This window comes from Stegodyphus dumicola, chromosome 5, assembly GCF_044657685.1.
Source record: "Stegodyphus dumicola isolate Sdum_Otavi_A_Nest chromosome 5, ASM4465768v1".
NCBI lineage: Eukaryota > Metazoa > Arthropoda > Arachnida > Araneae > Eresidae > Stegodyphus > Stegodyphus dumicola.
Window position 1 is genome coordinate 151,286,922 of NC_140772.1, and position 17,546 is coordinate 151,304,467.

The 17,546-nt window shown below is 29.6% G+C and overlaps 1 protein-coding gene across 8 annotated transcripts in view; it reads right to left on the reverse strand.

The window, feature by feature from the left end:
- LOC118186506 (DNA repair and recombination protein RAD54B-like) overlaps nt 1-17,546 on the reverse strand; it is a 176,394-nt gene that overhangs the window by 150,592 nt on the left and 8,256 nt on the right. For all 8 annotated transcript variants that reach the window (XR_015041298.1, XM_085817212.1, XM_085817210.1 and 5 more), the window contains one exon: nt 5,076-5,130. Coding sequence is in view for 7 of the 8 variants with exons in the window: in XM_085817212.1 (XP_085673338.1) it covers nt 5,076-5,130 (55 nt within the window). In the remaining variant the exon portion in view is untranslated. The remainder of the gene's footprint in view (nt 1-5,075; nt 5,131-17,546) is intronic.

Genomic DNA, 17,546 nt, shown 5'->3' on the forward strand with positions numbered 1-17,546 from the left:
TTTTTGGAACACAAGCGGTTCACTGATTGGTTATTGAATAATGAAAAGATGCATTGTTATGCAATACAAAACATTTGGAACACGTTTTCTGACTGAATAACATAAGATTATAAGGTCATCTGCTTAATTCACAGCCATTTACAAATCACCTACTCGGGCAATTGCAGAATCCTTTTGATCCTGAGCTTGTAAGACAAACCTAATATCACTGGATTTAAACACTTCTTTAATCTTCCCGGAACATTCCTTCTTTAGCTCATATTCCAAGAATATTAAGTGAATGCAATTATTGCAAAAGAAATTGAATATTCATTTGCATTACGCCTTGGTAGTTTACTAACAAGTTAACAAAACTTAAATTGTGCTTTTTGTGTCTAAGAATACAACAATATTTTAAATATTTACAAATAAAATATTAAATTGGAGATTTAATTGGAGTCTCACCAGTTGCCTAGCATTTGAAGATTGTTAAATACTAATTGTTTGTTGCGTAGTCTAACCCAGGCTGCATGGTTGGTTTTCGTAGTTTTCTAGGTTCTCTTTACAAAGGTTCTCTATAAAAGCATCTTAACCAAATAGCTCCCATGTTCTTTCTATATTCAAATAACCAACTAACCTACTTGAGCGCAATTTCCAAGTTAAGTTACTAGCCAAACCCGAATACTCATTAAAAATCATGCAGCTTACCAATTAGGAGTAACATGAAAGATACAGCACCAGTAATTGAATTGCTGTTACGGTACACTGTTTCTAAACTTAGATGGTAATTCCTTAATTAAATATAATTGATTTGTAACTTCTACTAGAGCTGACGGTAAGAATTTAAGTGTAAATAAATAATATTGTGTGCAATCTTTATTAATATAAAATTATAAATATTTGCATAGAAAAATATTTGCATTCAGACAGAAAGTTTTTTGAAATAGTTGCAATTACTAATTCAGAAGTCAAACAACAAAAATCAGCGTTATATTTTCAAAATTTTCACAGGACTAGTTTCAATGGTTTTACAGAACCACCATCCTCAGCTGTAAATGCCTGATGGTGGTTCGGTAAAACCATCGAAACTAGTCCTATGAAAATTTTGAAAATATAACACTGATTTTTGTTGTTTGACTTCTGAATTAGAATTTGTTTAGCGTATTATTGTGTCTTACTTTGCAATTACTTTATAAGAAGGATTTATTAATAACCGTAATAATTACTTATTATATTACTGATGATTAGAATTCAGTTCTTGACAATTACATTCTAAATTAGAATTTTAAGAATATAATGAAAATATGCTACGCATGAAAATACATTTTAGGATAAAAAATGAGTGGATTTTTTTATGTTTAAAAACTTCTTAAATTCATTTAATAAACATCGTACCCTCTTTGTTAATTGAATCCAGAATGTTGAGTGTCATTTATATAATTATTCTTACTTGTCCACAGAACCTGCTGACTTATCCAGCCATTTAAGGAGCTGCAGATCATTTCTACATAACCATTGAACTTCCATTAATTCAATCTCTAGAGAGTTGTATGTTTATATCATAATTTGACTTTTATAAAAATGATTATTCTAACTCTTACGTTTCTACAAAAATATACTGTGCTTTAAAAATATGGATGATAGTATCAGCGGCTCTTTCAGCCATTTTATAAGCAACAGCTTGCTTAGAAATAAATTATGCAGTTAATGTCATAAAATATATTCATAAAGTTCAAATAAACATGAAACGAAAGTTCTCAGTTTTAGACAATTTGATTTAAACAAAGTTAAAGTAAAGTAGCAGGCGATAAAACGCCGAAGATAAAAATTTACTCTTACAAATATTTTTTTTAAAAAGGAAGAAAGATAGAAATTTTAAAAAATAGTTAAAAATTTGAATAATATCATCTATAATTTAAAAAAAATAGCTTTCCATATAGTATCAATAAATATTTATTATGCATCATTGAGGGAAAAATTGCATATATAATTAATTCTCTGTAAAATTTTATTTGAAATTTAAGTTTAAAAATAGCTGTGGCAATTCACTGTAACAAAAATCCATAAACCACAAATGGCGTTATTATCACTCAAAAAAAAAAGATGCCAAATTTCAAAATGAGAAAATATGTAAATTCGTGTATATCTTAAAAAATTCTGAATAAAAAAGTCTAATTTTTTGCAGGTATGCTTAGAAATACACCTATATTGAGATGACGGTAAAATTTTTATAGGTTATAATTCAAAATTTTTTTCGAAAAATTTATAAAAATTATTTAAAAATAGAAATTTGAAAAATAAAACACAAAAAATGGGTAAATTTTATTTGGAATGAACCTAAATTTCGAAATGTGAAAGGAAAAATAAAAAAATTTTAATAAAAAAAAAGAGATATTAATAAATATTTACCAAATTCAATTAATATTGAGGAGCTAAAATTTTGGGAGCTTATATTTTAAAAACTACTTGTACGATTTTTACAAAACTTGGCATTCTGGCATAATTTGAGTCGTAGAATCGAAATATGGAAAAAAATTGGTATGTTATTTTAGAAAAAGTCTGATTTTGTGTCATACCTATGTTAGAATAGTGCTATATATAAATCTAATATATATTTTAAGTCGCGCTTTCGAGACATGAAAAATAGGATTGAAATTTTAGATTTATTAAAAACATTTTCTCTGGTTTTATCCTTTGTTATCCTGTTTCTGATTTTTCATGCCAGAAAAATCAATTTTCAAAAATCTATCCCTATTGTTGCCAATGTAAAGGACAAACTCATTACATGGAATGTAAACAAAACAGCTACAAGATGCACTGTCAATGCACAAAAAGAGAAAAAAACAAGATACTTATTATGGTTCATTGCACTGCCTGAATTAACTCGGGCTTCAGTAAAGCAGCCGGGAAAAAAAAAAAAAAAAAACACAATCTTGCCAAAAGTAATACAGAGCTGTAATCTAGGTAATAAGAGTTAAAGTAAAAATCAAGTAAATACATTTTATGATCTACAAGTATAAATGTCATTGACAGTATGGTATAGTCTGAAACATGGTGCAAAACAAAGCAGCACATCACAGTCTGGACAAAAATAACACCATTACCGCTCGAGGGTAATCCCTTCGAGCAGGTAATCACAATAGCTGATTGAACCCCTCTCACAGCTAAGAAAACATGTGCATGGTAAAGTGTTGATTGCTACGCGATATTACGGGTGATGGCATTAAATATGCATAATATTTTCAGCGCTTGAGTTCACTCATTCATAGGAAAATTGAAACGTCTATGCAAGAGATATCTCCTGCGCAATCGTTAAGCGGGTAAAACACCATAGAATAGTAAAGTAATGATTTACCTAAAATGAAACATTTGTGCATTTAAGATCATTTGCTGTTCATGTTAGCAGTGTAAAAATTTTTAATAACTTTATAACTGAAATAATTTTTTCATTTAAAATACATTATATAGATAGTGTTTTTTGTTAAAAATATGTTTACATATTTTTATGAGAGAAAATTATAATTAAATTTACAATGAAAAACTTTTTAAACTGAAATTTTAGGTACATAACGTGCTATTGCAACCACCTTAGTAGAAACTGGCAAATTTTTCACAATGTGCCAACCATTCTTGAGGCAATCATGCTTAAGGCAAACCGCCAGTCAACCAACATCACCATTTTCACATTAATTCTTTTTGTTGTGTACCAATAGCTTTTATAACCAAATTGTCATATCATACGCCTTAAACGTAATTTTTAAATACGCACTTATGGAGTTTGCCAGCGATCAAAAAAACCACAGTAAAATTTCTTCAGGAACACAGAATTTCGATGCAAAATTGCTAAAGAGAACAATGAAGAGAGGCATCGATTAGATAGCTAGTGCTGCCGAGGTTTGGAAGAAGTCTCTGCAGCTCCCTCATGTTTTTTTCAGAGAAAATAGATAGCTGTGTACTCAAGAAGAAAAGTGCACAAAAAATTACAGAAAGATTTGCAGAAAAATGTGTTTTATTTATTTAATATATCATGCAATCCATATTTAAAAATTAAAATTTTTATTTTAAAATGTTAAAGTATGCTGACTTTTCATATGTTGATAATGTTTGCCAAATTTAATAAGTGCTGATATTTTGGGAATCTTTTTCAAAAAAGTTGCAAAAACAACCATCTTGTACCCAATACATAATTTTCACCTTTTCATCTGAAAAAATAGGTAAATTTTATCAAGGTGGTTATGTTTATACATAAGCAATTTCATTTGTTTACATTCGATGATAAATGCAGATTATAGGTGTTTATGGATTAAGCAGTGGTGAAGTCTGTTAGAGATTCTGTGCGGCTTCGGTTGCTTAATTTTAGTTAATATTAGATCAGTTTTATATTTTCTATCTTGAATTAAATCCCAGGTGGAGGCTTATTGTATGCCTGAGAAAGAACCGTCTAATTAAGGTAGAAAAACATGCTGAACAAATATTAATTTAGAAGTCAAACAATAAAAATCAGCATTATATTTGCAAATTTTCACAGGACTAGTTGATTTGCACTTTGGCAGCTGAGGCTGATGGTTCAGTAAAACCACCAAAACTAGTCCTGTGAAAATTTTCAAATATAACACTGATTTTTGTTGTTTGACGTCTAGATTAAAGGACAGTCTTTTCCTTTATTTTGAGTTGGAATAAAGGGTTATTTAACTCTTTTTTGGATTTACAAGAACTCAGAGAATAGTCATTCTACAGTTCTTCAGTATTCTAGCTTACAAGGCATTCTAACTTAGCAAGGATATTACAATATATTTTAAATTCTATATAAGAATTAAATGCTAGGAAGTGTTTTTAAAAAAGAAAGCAAAATTAAGGCACACTTATGATTTTAATAAAAAAGATATAAAGATTCTGGGCTGTTTTTATTTAAAAAATAATTGGTCTAAATTAAATAAAATATACTTCATATAAAGTACTGTGTAAGGTACTAATAAAACTTCTACGAACTTCAAAGATTTACATTAATTTCTCATATGGAGGAGAACTATATATACACAGAAAGAGAGAGTATGATATACATATTAAGAAACATAATGCACTAATTTTGCACATACTCTTTTCCTTCCATGTCTTTCAGAATTGCTGAACGATTTTGTACTATCAGCATACCTAAAAGATGCAAGAAGAAAAACTTTATATAGATAATAAATTCAGTCAAACTTTATATAGATATTTATATTTCACTTTATATAGATAATAAATTCAGTCAAACTTTATATAGATATTTATATTTCACTTTATATAGATAATAAATTCAGTCAAAATTTTATCTTTATTACTGCACTGAAAACATGCTCTATTTTCATACAGTGTCAAAAAAAAAAAAAAAAAGAAACTATTTCTATGTGAAGCATAAAGTGTTAGAAAAGTTCACAGAAATACTAATATGCACATTCTTTGTTACTTAAAATAAAATTATGGGACTGTTAAAAATGACATATTTTAAACCAAAACTACCAACAAAGCTTTAGAGGAAATTATTACAGCCATTCTTATAAGTATTATAATCTGTATTTAACTACTGTTGCTCCTTGAAATTCCTAATCAAATTCTTATATTTTCTCTCCACGATTTCATACTTACTCAAACAATACAAAAATTGTGGTGACAGCTAAACAAATTATTTTTTAATCCATAAAAAGAGGAAGAAATAAAGAAAATCACTGTCACTGAAAAGTGAAATTTTATTTTATTCAGCATGGCAATGAAGTACACTACATCCCATTTCTTTTAAGATCTTTCAATCCATCCAGTGGCATAAGAGTACATTAAACTCTTTTAAATTTCTGCTTAATTCAGATATCTGATCTCATACTCACTTAAAATTATGGGCTGTTAAAATTGAAATTATATCTTTTGATTTAAAAATCAGTCATTATACAAGAATGAAAAATGTACAATAAGAAACTGGAATGAAATTATAAAACAGGAAATTAAGTTTTTGTATAGCGTAGTATTTTCGTTGTAAATATAAGCATGTGCAAAATTTTAAGAAAACTGGCTCTGTAGAAGGCACTAAAATGATTGCAAGATGTGATTCAAACAAATAGAGAGACAAAGGTAAATAAAATCATTAAAAAACAAATTCGACAGAGCATCAACATAAGTGATGTTATATATCCTTGTAATCAATTTAAAAGAAAAAAATAAACCTGCAAGTATTCATGAACATACTTATCTTTGAAATACGAACATACAAAATTTTGCAGTTAACAATTATTAACGCAAATTTATGTTGTTTTATACTTGTATTCTATTGATATGCACAATAAATCAAAGAACTCTGATGTGAACATGATGACTTTCTTGCATGGCCTACTAAATTATATACACATTTTTCTGCCCTTCATTTAAACTTATTTCCTTGAACTATTCTAACTTAATTAACCAGCTTTTCAAGGCAAGTCGAAAATGACATCAAAAACTGCAAATTTTGAAAATAAATATTCGTCATTTTCTGTCATGTGTTTCCTATCATTTCACTTCTCATAACAAGTGTAAAACTTTCCTAAATATAAGTATAGGAACCAGAAGACCACATTAAAAGTCAAATTTCATTATTTGTCGAAAATAATTTAAAAAAAAAATTTTATATTTCCAAAACATGAATATTTCCATCATTTAAAATACTTCTACAATTGGAAGTATATGGCTACAACCAACGCTTGAGAAAATAAGGTTCATTCACACTTCTGCACATTGAAATTAAGTATTTTAAAGGATTATTAATGAAAACATTAAGTACCAATCAACAAAGGGAACTGAATTAACTAAAAACTTAAAAGAAATAAAAATTTATCAGGTAATTAGCATTAAATTGTAAAATTCCTCCAAAATTTATACTTATATTATTTATATTTTACACTTACAATAGTCCTACATATTTTTAAGAAGGTTAGTGACATCTAAGTTTTACTGACAATTAGATTTATGTTGATTTTTTCCATTATGTCTTGTTTCATCATTTATTCACTTAGTCCAGAGGTTTGTGCAAATTTTATGTCAAATAGTGCAGGTTAAAATAAGAAATAAAATCATAACCAGCATGATTCATAATGGAAGCTTGGCTGTTGAACCCACAGATGCCTACTAAGAGAGAGACGATCTCAAAACAGACATGAATGCCCGATATTGGCTAGACTAGTAAGTATTGAAAGTTAGTTGCACTTCATCTAACTAGTCAGTGTCATAGCTAGTTGGTGTCATAGCTGTGCATAGTTATAATCCAGCTAATATAACAAAGTTTGAATAAGTACCAGAAATAGTAAGTTGTTTTATATCATTTTAAGTCTCATTAGGTATAAGGAATAAAGTTTTAAGGTAATGCTTATATCTTTGTGTTGTATATTACATTTACAGTAAGGATTAACGAAAGACACTCAACCTTAACACATAGGGAACTTCTAAGGGTGAGTAATTAGTTACAAAATACTTATAATTGATACTATAAATCATCACAGATTTATATGGTCTTCTTTTTTTAAAAAAATTTCGAAAAAATATCTGTTAAAAAAGCACTATTCAAATTCCTGATCTAAGCATATTTTACAATTTAAAATACAGATTATTACACAAAATTTATATTGATTATAAAATGAAATTAGGATAATTAATCACACATAAAATATGTTTCAGAGCAACAACACACTACAAATGTTTATGCAGCTTTCTAATTTGAAAAATTTCAAGATATTTTACATAATTTACATTAGTTTTATTCTCTTCAACATATTTTTTGTTTCAATAAACAAATCAGTGTTCTCACTAGTTTCTGTTTGATCCCCTAACTTATTTATGTTTTAAAAATATACCATAAAAAATAATTTTCTTTCTCTTTATTTAATTTTTTCCCCGAGTTTCCTCTACATTTTAGAATTTCAGATTTAATTGAAGATTTCTGTTATTATATAGAACTGAATGTATTTAGAATGTGCAGAAGATGCTTTATATATATATATATATATATATATATATATATAAGGTGCTAGTGGAAGAATTTTTAAATTTAGTGAACAACAAAATTAAGGGATGACAATTTTTTTTTTAAATTTAGGACAGACACTGGGCAGCACAATATAGGAAATCCATGGAGATTGTACCAGGTGGCAAAATGCCTTGTTTTAGCCTTGTGTACAGTGCAGTGACACATCAGATGAATCTTTCAAACTGTCAGTTTTCAAATTCTTTATAAACAGAAAAATTCTTTTCTATGGATCTTGTCCAAGTGAAAAAATTAGAACTATTTTTGCAATTTTCCATGCTTGTGTCTAGTGAAAAGATGAGAAACTAAAGGGAAGATAAACATATTAACAGAAATTCTTCTAGGATCAAAAGCACAAAATTCAAATAACTTTGTTTTCACTGTTCTTCTAAAAATTTTCCAAAGCATAAGAAATTCAGGTACTATTTGGTTTTGAGGGTCGTAAAAAATTGCCAAACTATTGTTGATGCTAGTGCTGAAAAAAATAATTGCGACAACCCCAACGCAAGAAAGGAAGTATAAAAGTAAATAACTATTTAAGGTTGGTTTGGTTTATTAGATTACAGCAAAGCACTTGAGGGCTATCTGCCTTAAGGGAGGGATGCCTTCATGGAGGACTTTTTAAGGGAAACTGGCTCGTATATACGTTACACATGGGGAAAACCACGAAAACGCCCATGCAGCCAGCCCGTTCGCGGGATTCGAACCTCAGACCGAACTACCAGTGTTCAGCGACGTTACCGCTCGGCCGCTGGTGGGCCCAATAACTATTTAAGACTGATGTTTTAATTTAGATGAAAAGTTAATTTCATACAATATTTTTTTATTATTATAATTTATATAAAAATAGCTAAACATGGACTGAATGGAAGCATGAGAGTAAATAACTATTTCAGATCATTATTATAATTTATATAAAAATTGCTAAACATAACTGAATGGATGCCGCCATCTTTATTTCGCTACAGACTTATCGCTAAAGCACAATTTCATCTTGTTGGTTGTTCAAACGTAATTTTCTATAATGAATGATGCCTTTTCTTTGGAAAAAAAGTGCAGAATTGCTCCCTTATTTTTTTGCTGCTTCTCACAAGGGTAAAAACAATGGGATTTTTGTCAATTTTCTTTTACTTTTTAGGTGAAAATAGGTCGATGTGTACATAGATAAAGTCAAGGGTGTGCACAGTGCCGTTTTTGTGCAATTCTGAGATTTTGTTTTTTAAGTGAAAATAGGTCGATGTGTACATGGATACCAAGTATGTGCAATTCTTAAAAACGTGTCAAGCAGTGGGTGATTGTGCACATTACCCAAAATTCTATTGCACACTTTTCATCATGGGCAATTCCTGTTAAATCCATAGGATATCAAAGAAGGATTTGAAAATTAAACTAGTATTTCAATGGCGTCTTAAGAAATATAGAACTATATAAACTTACGCAATCTGAAATCAACACGTACGCTAGATTTGGCACGCTGTTAAATGGGCGCGTTTGCTAGATTTGGCGCTTTTGCGCATACATTTTCGCTGCAATTCTTTTACGTTCCTCAAAACAGAACAGTACCGAAATTCATCACAATTTCCCTGTAAAACACATCAATATGTATTAATACCATGAAAATATCTTTCATTTGGCGACTTTTTTTTGGAATCATAAATCTATAAATATTTCAAATCATTCTAAACTTTCCGAGGTGCATAAAAATTCAAAAAAGAAAAGAGTTAAGTTTTTCAGAGAAAATTTATACACATTTGAATATTCCAAAACAACATAGAAAAAACTCAGAGAAAATATATAAAAGAAGAAAAAATGAAATTAATTTTAAAATAACTACAGTAGCTTTTTTCTTTTGCTAAGAAGTGCTTCGGAAACTGCATTTCATAGCATTTATTATCTTATCTATTTTTCAGAATCAAAATATTCCTAAGTCGCCAAAAGTGGAAAGTAATGTTATTTTTAAATATGACATGGGAAAATAAAAATGCTATTAATCAATTTTATTATGTTTGTAAAAAAAAAAAAAAAAAAAAAAAAAAAAAAAATATCAAAAAATTTGCAAAATTACAGATAAAATATTTTGTATACCAATTGATCTTGAAATCACCAAAATGTTGATAAATTGCTAAATTTACTATAAATAAAATTAGTAGCTATGAATAAATTTAGCTGTAAATAAAATTAGTAGCTATATATTTAGTAGTAAATTAACAGTAAAACAAACATTTAAAAAAGGAAGGAATGTTTTTGATGTAATATTTTATGAACTCTTCATTCTGAAAAAATAAATAATTTCAAAATGTTAAATGTTTTAGTCAAGGAGGGGATTTAATGGCCCTCATGCCATATTAAAAAGTAGTAACGAATTCAAATGGTAGCCCATCGAATATATATTTATCATTTTTTAATTTTAACCCCCCCCCAAAAAAATATTTAGCAAATGAGAGAATTATAAAGCCATTATACACACTGTTGCCAAAGAGCGTTATTTAGTGCCAGCAACAGGTAAGTGTAACATAAGAGCTTCACCTTATGTTACACTTACCTGTTACCTAAATACTGCTCAATGCAATCATAAGAGCTTCATCTTGGTTTTTAAGTAAATTTGTTTACTTCTTGATAACTGGTTTAGTTTTTGTAAAGATCTTGTTGTCAATAAATTAACTGCTGTTTATCTGTTCTCTCGCATTTTGAAAAAATTCTTAAGATTTGGAACATTTCTTCTACGTGACAATATGAAATAGATTATTTTCAAAATTACATGATCCTGGTTATATTTATGGGTATGATATGCAATTTTATTTGAAAACTAGGTATTATTCAAAGGTAACTTGATAAGCAATAGGGATATAACATGAAAAATTATGACTAATTGGTTGATTATTTCAATACAGCAAAGGGCTTTCTGCATATGGAAGGGATGCCTTTATGGAGGTTTTCAAAGGTAACTTGATTACATTCACATTAAATACGGGGAAAGCCATAGAGCCAGCCTGTTTGCCTGGAATCAAATCGCAGTCAAACACTCAGCATTCAGCGGTTTTAACCACTTGACCACTGATGAGACCATAAAAAATTATGATAGGTGTTTTAAGTCTTTTTATGTGCTATATTTGTTATTTAAATATATTTATTTAGTTAAATGATTACTTCCTTTAAACTTCTGCCACAATAACTGGCACCATCTCCACCAACTTTCATAAGATGTGTTATTTTCATATGATTAAAGCCTACGAAATTTGCCGGCTTTTAAGTCTGAAATTCATTTTTTCATCCCTAAAATCTTATACAGTCAAAAGTCGTTAATTCGGACACTCATAATCCGGACCTCAAAGCTACAAACTTTCTGCGCATGCCTCGTGTTGACACATGCGCATAAGCGTTCACGTATGCGCGTAAGACCTTTACGGCTGCGAATATCCGTGTGCGCATAAAACGTTTATGCATGCGCGTTTAATGTATAATAGACGGTATAAGCTAAGCTAAAATTATCTAATTCATTTAATGTTGCAGATTGCGTTGTTCCTTAATCTTCAAATTGGATCCGGCTTATTATTTTTTGCAGACTGTTAGAGCAATTTTATAAAAGTAAGCTTGAACTTTCGATTATATCAAATAGAATTTCTGATACATATGTGCTAATATGTAAAGGATCTAAAGCGAAAGTATGTTTTGAAATCCGAAATCTGTTTATCAATTTCACGCTGCTTGGCGGGGGGAACATTGCGGCGCGCAATGAATTGAAGTTGATCTGTCAGCACTATCCTTATCTTCAGGGCAGATGTTTTTATTTTATTTGGCTTATAATTCCTTACTAAATGTAGTATTTCATCTCGATGTACTCCGTCTTTGATATGACTTAAAACAAGTTCTTCGTCATTATAATTCGCTTCCAATAGTGAAGAAAGTAACAGAGGTTATTGAAAACAAAAAAATTTCGATTGACAAATTAGTCGGTGTTCTCGACACAGCAATTATAGGACTTGAACAGCGGAACTTTGTAACTAAACAAGAAATTATGTCTGTTTAATAGAATTAAAGAGAAAGTATTATCACATGAAACGAAGCAACTTAAACAACTTACATTGAAAGAAATGTAATAAATAAAGTAAACAAATAAATATTAAGCTTTTTCTTTTTGTAAATTTTGATACCCTTTAGATCATAATTGTTCTTTATTTCATAAATTACAATTTCATATTTTTAATTTTGTAATTTCTGTATTCCATCTTACCAGATTTAAACTGATGATCTATAATCCGGAAAAATCGATAATCCGGAATCGCCGAAGTCCCGATTAGTCTGGATTAATGACTTTTGACTGTATAATTTTAAATGTAGGAGATTATTTTTACAATTTTAGACTCGAAATTTTTCCATCTTCTTGTCTTTTCTATCATGAATTATATTCTTTATATGCTCGACTATCTGGAATTTTCACTTATAAGAAATTCAGCATTTTCTGAGCTTTACAGAGAGTTAAGATTTTAATGTAACAAAATTCAGAACAGTCGACTAAATGATAGTGAAGATATTTTGCAAAAATAAATATAATTTTTTGCATGCAATTCCTTTTTAGCATCACAAAGAATGCAAAATGTTCAAGGGAAGAAAGGAAGGGAGAAATAGTTCAAGAATACCGTATTAGGATGAAATGATATCCTGGATATGATATTTCCAAACAAAGTCACATGCTTTTCTGGCAAGATTAGGAAAGAACAAACTTCCTATTTAAAACCTTAATATTGCAAACTGGGGGGTGGGAAGAGGATCGTTTTAAAAATATGTGAAACTCTGCCATTAAAATCTGTATAAATTTCATATGAAAGCTATACTTATGAGTTTGAGAATTTAAAGCTAATAGAGACACAGATATGAAATATTTAACAATTTAAAAAAAGTCACCAAAATATAGTAAATTATATAATAGATACAAAACAAATTTTTATTTAAAAGACTTTTTTCCACTCTTTCTAGTGATACAAATAGTGAATTTCTGTGATTAATTATTTGCTCATTAAGCAAAAACTATTAATAAAAAATCATTTCAACATGATATAAAAAGGAAAACTTTGAAAAATCATTCTGTCAAAAAGTTTGGCACACATGTTATTGGAATAATTCCTATTCCAGCTTACAAAGCATATGGGTCATTTGCAAAAGCTCCTTACTTACTAATGTTTAACTGTGGTTTTTAGTTTGTCAATCTAGAATACTTTCTTATTTAAACTTTAGAAGGATCAAAAACAGTGTATGATGAAAGGAAAAATAAGTTTTTTAAAATGTAAAAAATTTATAAAAACAAGCAAATTAAAAAATTTGCAAGATTTCCTATTGAAATCTGAAGCTATATGTCTAATTTGTCATTAATATAATTCTGTTATGGTACGTCTGATAATTTTGTTATGATAAAATACAGTACAAAGTCCGAAATCCAAACGTCCATTATCTGGAATGATCTAAAATCCAGACCTCAAAGCCATAAACATTTTTTTTATTAATCCTTTACGCATGCACATTTGATTTTTTGGTTGATCTTTACATTATGGTAACTTGGCGATTTTTTGGCGAAAATTTGGCAACCAACTCTCCTACAGCAATCCTCTATTTTTTTTTCCCTGTCGCCATTTTGTCTTCACGAAGTAAAGACATGTTTCTTTTCTTTTTATCTATTGAACACTTCTTCCAACAATCTACTAGCCGAATTACACTTATGCTAGAAATTTTATCAAACAAAACTGCTTAATCATAACAAATATTCACTGCAAAATTGGGAAAAAGTGCACAATACCATACTCCTTACGTGTTTTTCAAAATAACACATACACATAAACCATGTACACGCCGACTTATTTTTACTTAAAAAAACATCCCAGAATTGCACAAAAATGACATTGCGCACACTCTTCACTATATCCATGTACACTGCTTTTTTCTCATAAATTAGAAAAATTTCACGAAAATACATGACAATTTTCTCAATCTTTAAACCCGGTAAAAAGAACATATATGAAATTACCTGATCGCGAAAAAGTATTTACCCTTTCCAAATATGAACATTTCCACATATAAAATAAATAAAATATCCAAAAACTTTTACCTCTAAATCATCTATTATATTATAAATGTCACCAACGAATTCATACCGCAACCATTACAAATACTTAGATATTTAAATTATTTCCATGCACGTTTACTTCAACTAAAACGTATACCAAATTCCTACAAACATAAAATTCACAAAATAACTATCATTTCATTAAATTATAATTACATTCAAAAACACTACTTAAAATATAAATGAGCACATACATTAAATTAATAAAAATTACCTTACAATCCTAATTACTTTAAACTAAATCATTGCTAATAACAATTTTCCCAATAATACCAAATTCATTTCCACCTTACATTAGAACAATGCATAAAAATAATATCCTCAAATAATTAAAAATACTAACTTCTTCAGAATCTTGATTACGTGGCGGATACACTTTTCTAATTCATTCAATAAAATTATTGAAAGATTTTTTCTGCGAATTTTTCCTCCATACTTCCTCCGCTAAATAAAAAGCAAACTTCTCTTTATCACAATGCCTAAATACCCATTTCGAATTCACTTTAGTTAGGGCCATGGGATCCAAAAATTAAACAACACTGTTTCACACAACACAGAATAAAGCTAAATACAAAATTTCCACATTTTTTCCCGATTTCCCCCCTTTTCCGATTAAAGAACCGTAATTCGTCCATTAATATCAGATGACATATCCCATGATCTCTCATTTCCCTCACGCAAAATAATGCGTAATCGGAACTGAGTACTGCTCACATTATTACCAAAGTCCCAGGTAGTAACCTTTATCGCCTCCAAAATGTCGCCAAACTACCAGTTACCATATTGTAAAGATCAACCGATTTTTTCTTCCATAATAAAACATGTGAAGATTTTCACTTAAAAATTCCGTTTCTTAATTTCACTTAGGCGCTAAATAATATATCTCGTTATTGAAAAACAATCATGTAAGCATAAATTTGTGAGATTAATAATTTGGCTCCATAGCTGAGTATCTATTTGTCATACATCTCAAACGGAAACATTTACCTATTTTATATCCTTGACGCCGACCAGGTGAGTCATTATTTATTATATTTTGCTTTCATCACCACATGTTTATCAATACATGACAGCTTCAGCAATAACTCATGCTGTGACGTCTAAACATTTTTTGGTACTTTTCCGTTTTGACGGCGCAAACGATAAAGTCGCCAATAATGGTTTAACTGATGCCAGACGGAATATCTTTGTTGGCTACCTTTCACGCCTCAGTTTCAAAACAAGTTGAAGCCATTTCTTATCAGATTGTTTCTTTCAATACTGGTATAAATTTTCATACAATAATATAGAATTTATACCATTGTATGAATATAAATTTTCATACAATGGTATAAATTTACATACAAAAGGTATAAATTTTCATACAATAATATAGAATTTTTACACGATATTTAAATTTTATCCCCTAAGACAATTCACGGTAATAAGTCAATTAGTTCTAAGTCAATTAGGTTCTAAATCAATTAGAACACAATTACACCGCTCATCCGAAGGCGAAATCAAGTGTTAAATTCATCAATTCTAATGAGAATGCACTAGGGAAGTAAAGCACTGCGGTTTTACATAATTTCTGAGTAAGCTATTCGTACGAATTGAAATAATTCTTGCATTTAAACTTGTATTCCAAATTAAGATTTAACTTGAAATTAATGTAGGTAATTCCTGAGTGAATTAGATTTTAGTAGCGTAGTTTACGTGAGATGAGATCACTTGAGGTCACGTGATACGAACCGGCGAATCAGGATATTGAACCATGAAATCATAGTAAATTCTTAAATTAATGTCTTTTTTCAAATTTATTGTCTTTATTTATTGGCTTTTTACAAAATTTTAAACCATATTAAAATGTTTATGCCTTCAAAATAAAAAAAAATTCTTTGAATTAACATTTTTTATGTGTATACTGTATGTTGTCGCCAACAAAGTCTGCTTGGCGAGATTTGCGCCGGCGAAACGGAAAAGTACCCATTTTTTTTATATTAGCAAATGAATAACAAGAGTATGGCAACCTTTTATACTAACATTACGCTTGGCGATGATTATAGATTTTTAAATGCTCTAAGAAATGTTGACGAGGAAAAATTCAACAAAAATTTCTTTTCATATACTAAAAATAAATTTTGTTAATGAAACTCATAGGCATTACATTTAGTGCTATTACTATTTATAGTGAAATTATATATTATATATTATAGCCTAAGTGAAATTAAGAAACGGAATTTTTAAGTGAAAATCTTCCCATGTTTTATTATGGAAGAAAAAATCGGTTGATCTTTACAATATGGTAACTGGTAGTTTGGCGACATTTTGGAGGCGATAAAGGTTACTACCTGGGACTTTTATTACTATAAAATTACATTTAGTGCTATTTTAATTAAGAATAACTAATATGTTATTCACCATAAACTCAGAAGCGGCGGCAGAATATGTCAGCATCAGACAGCAGAATTTAGGGAAGGCGAAATTTTCGGAATTTGGGGAAGCACCGAGTGGCAAAATTAAGGAATGAGAAGTATTTACGATTTAGGGAAGGCACTGGGATCCAAAGTTTAGGCAAGGTTAAAATTTAGAATTTAGGACCCGAAGAGACTGCACCAGGCGGTTTCGAGTGCCGGCCCTAGATAAAGCCCTAAACCTTTCCGGCACACTACTCTAAAGTTGGAATTTTACCAAAAAAAAAAAAAAAAAAAAAATGTAGGCAGTCTATTTAGGCCTAGGAGAGTATGCAGGTATAAATTTACAAAGATAGCACTAGCCGTTTCCATTTTGTGGGTGTGTCCGAAGCGAACACACTGAGCCGCAAAAGTTGCGATAGGTGAGCATTGCTGTGAAACCTGTATTACAGTAAAATACTTTGTGTATGATTTAAAAACAGTAGAATCTGATCTCTGTAGCAGATTTAGCATAACCCAGGGTGCAACATGAGAAGGCCTGCTACTCTACAAACCCCCCCCAAAAAAAACCGGGGGAAAAAAGGAAACTCTCATTGCTTCAGCAATGCTGAGGCCTCTCCGAGCCATTTACACAATTTTAAAATTTATAAGAAAAATAATTAAAATAGTATAATATTTACAATTAATTATTGACTAGAAAAAATAACTATTAAATATATATACAAATAAAAATCTACAGAAATCAAAACTAAGCACACTACACATGATGAAAGCAAGAGAAAAATAGGGTCTGCTCTCACTGAAAATCAAATAGCTAAGTGAAAACAAAGCACCAGGGTCTTCAAAACCAAAAACAGAAAAGAATAAAAACAAACATAAATAAATCTGCGCTTTCAGCCTCCCCCATGTTTGAAGCACGAAACCAGATTCTGCGACTTACTGCGTGACAGGCACTACCAGTACAATGTGTTCAGTCCGAACACACCATATACTGAAGGTTTCACTATACGCAATATTTCAAAGATAAAAATTAAAA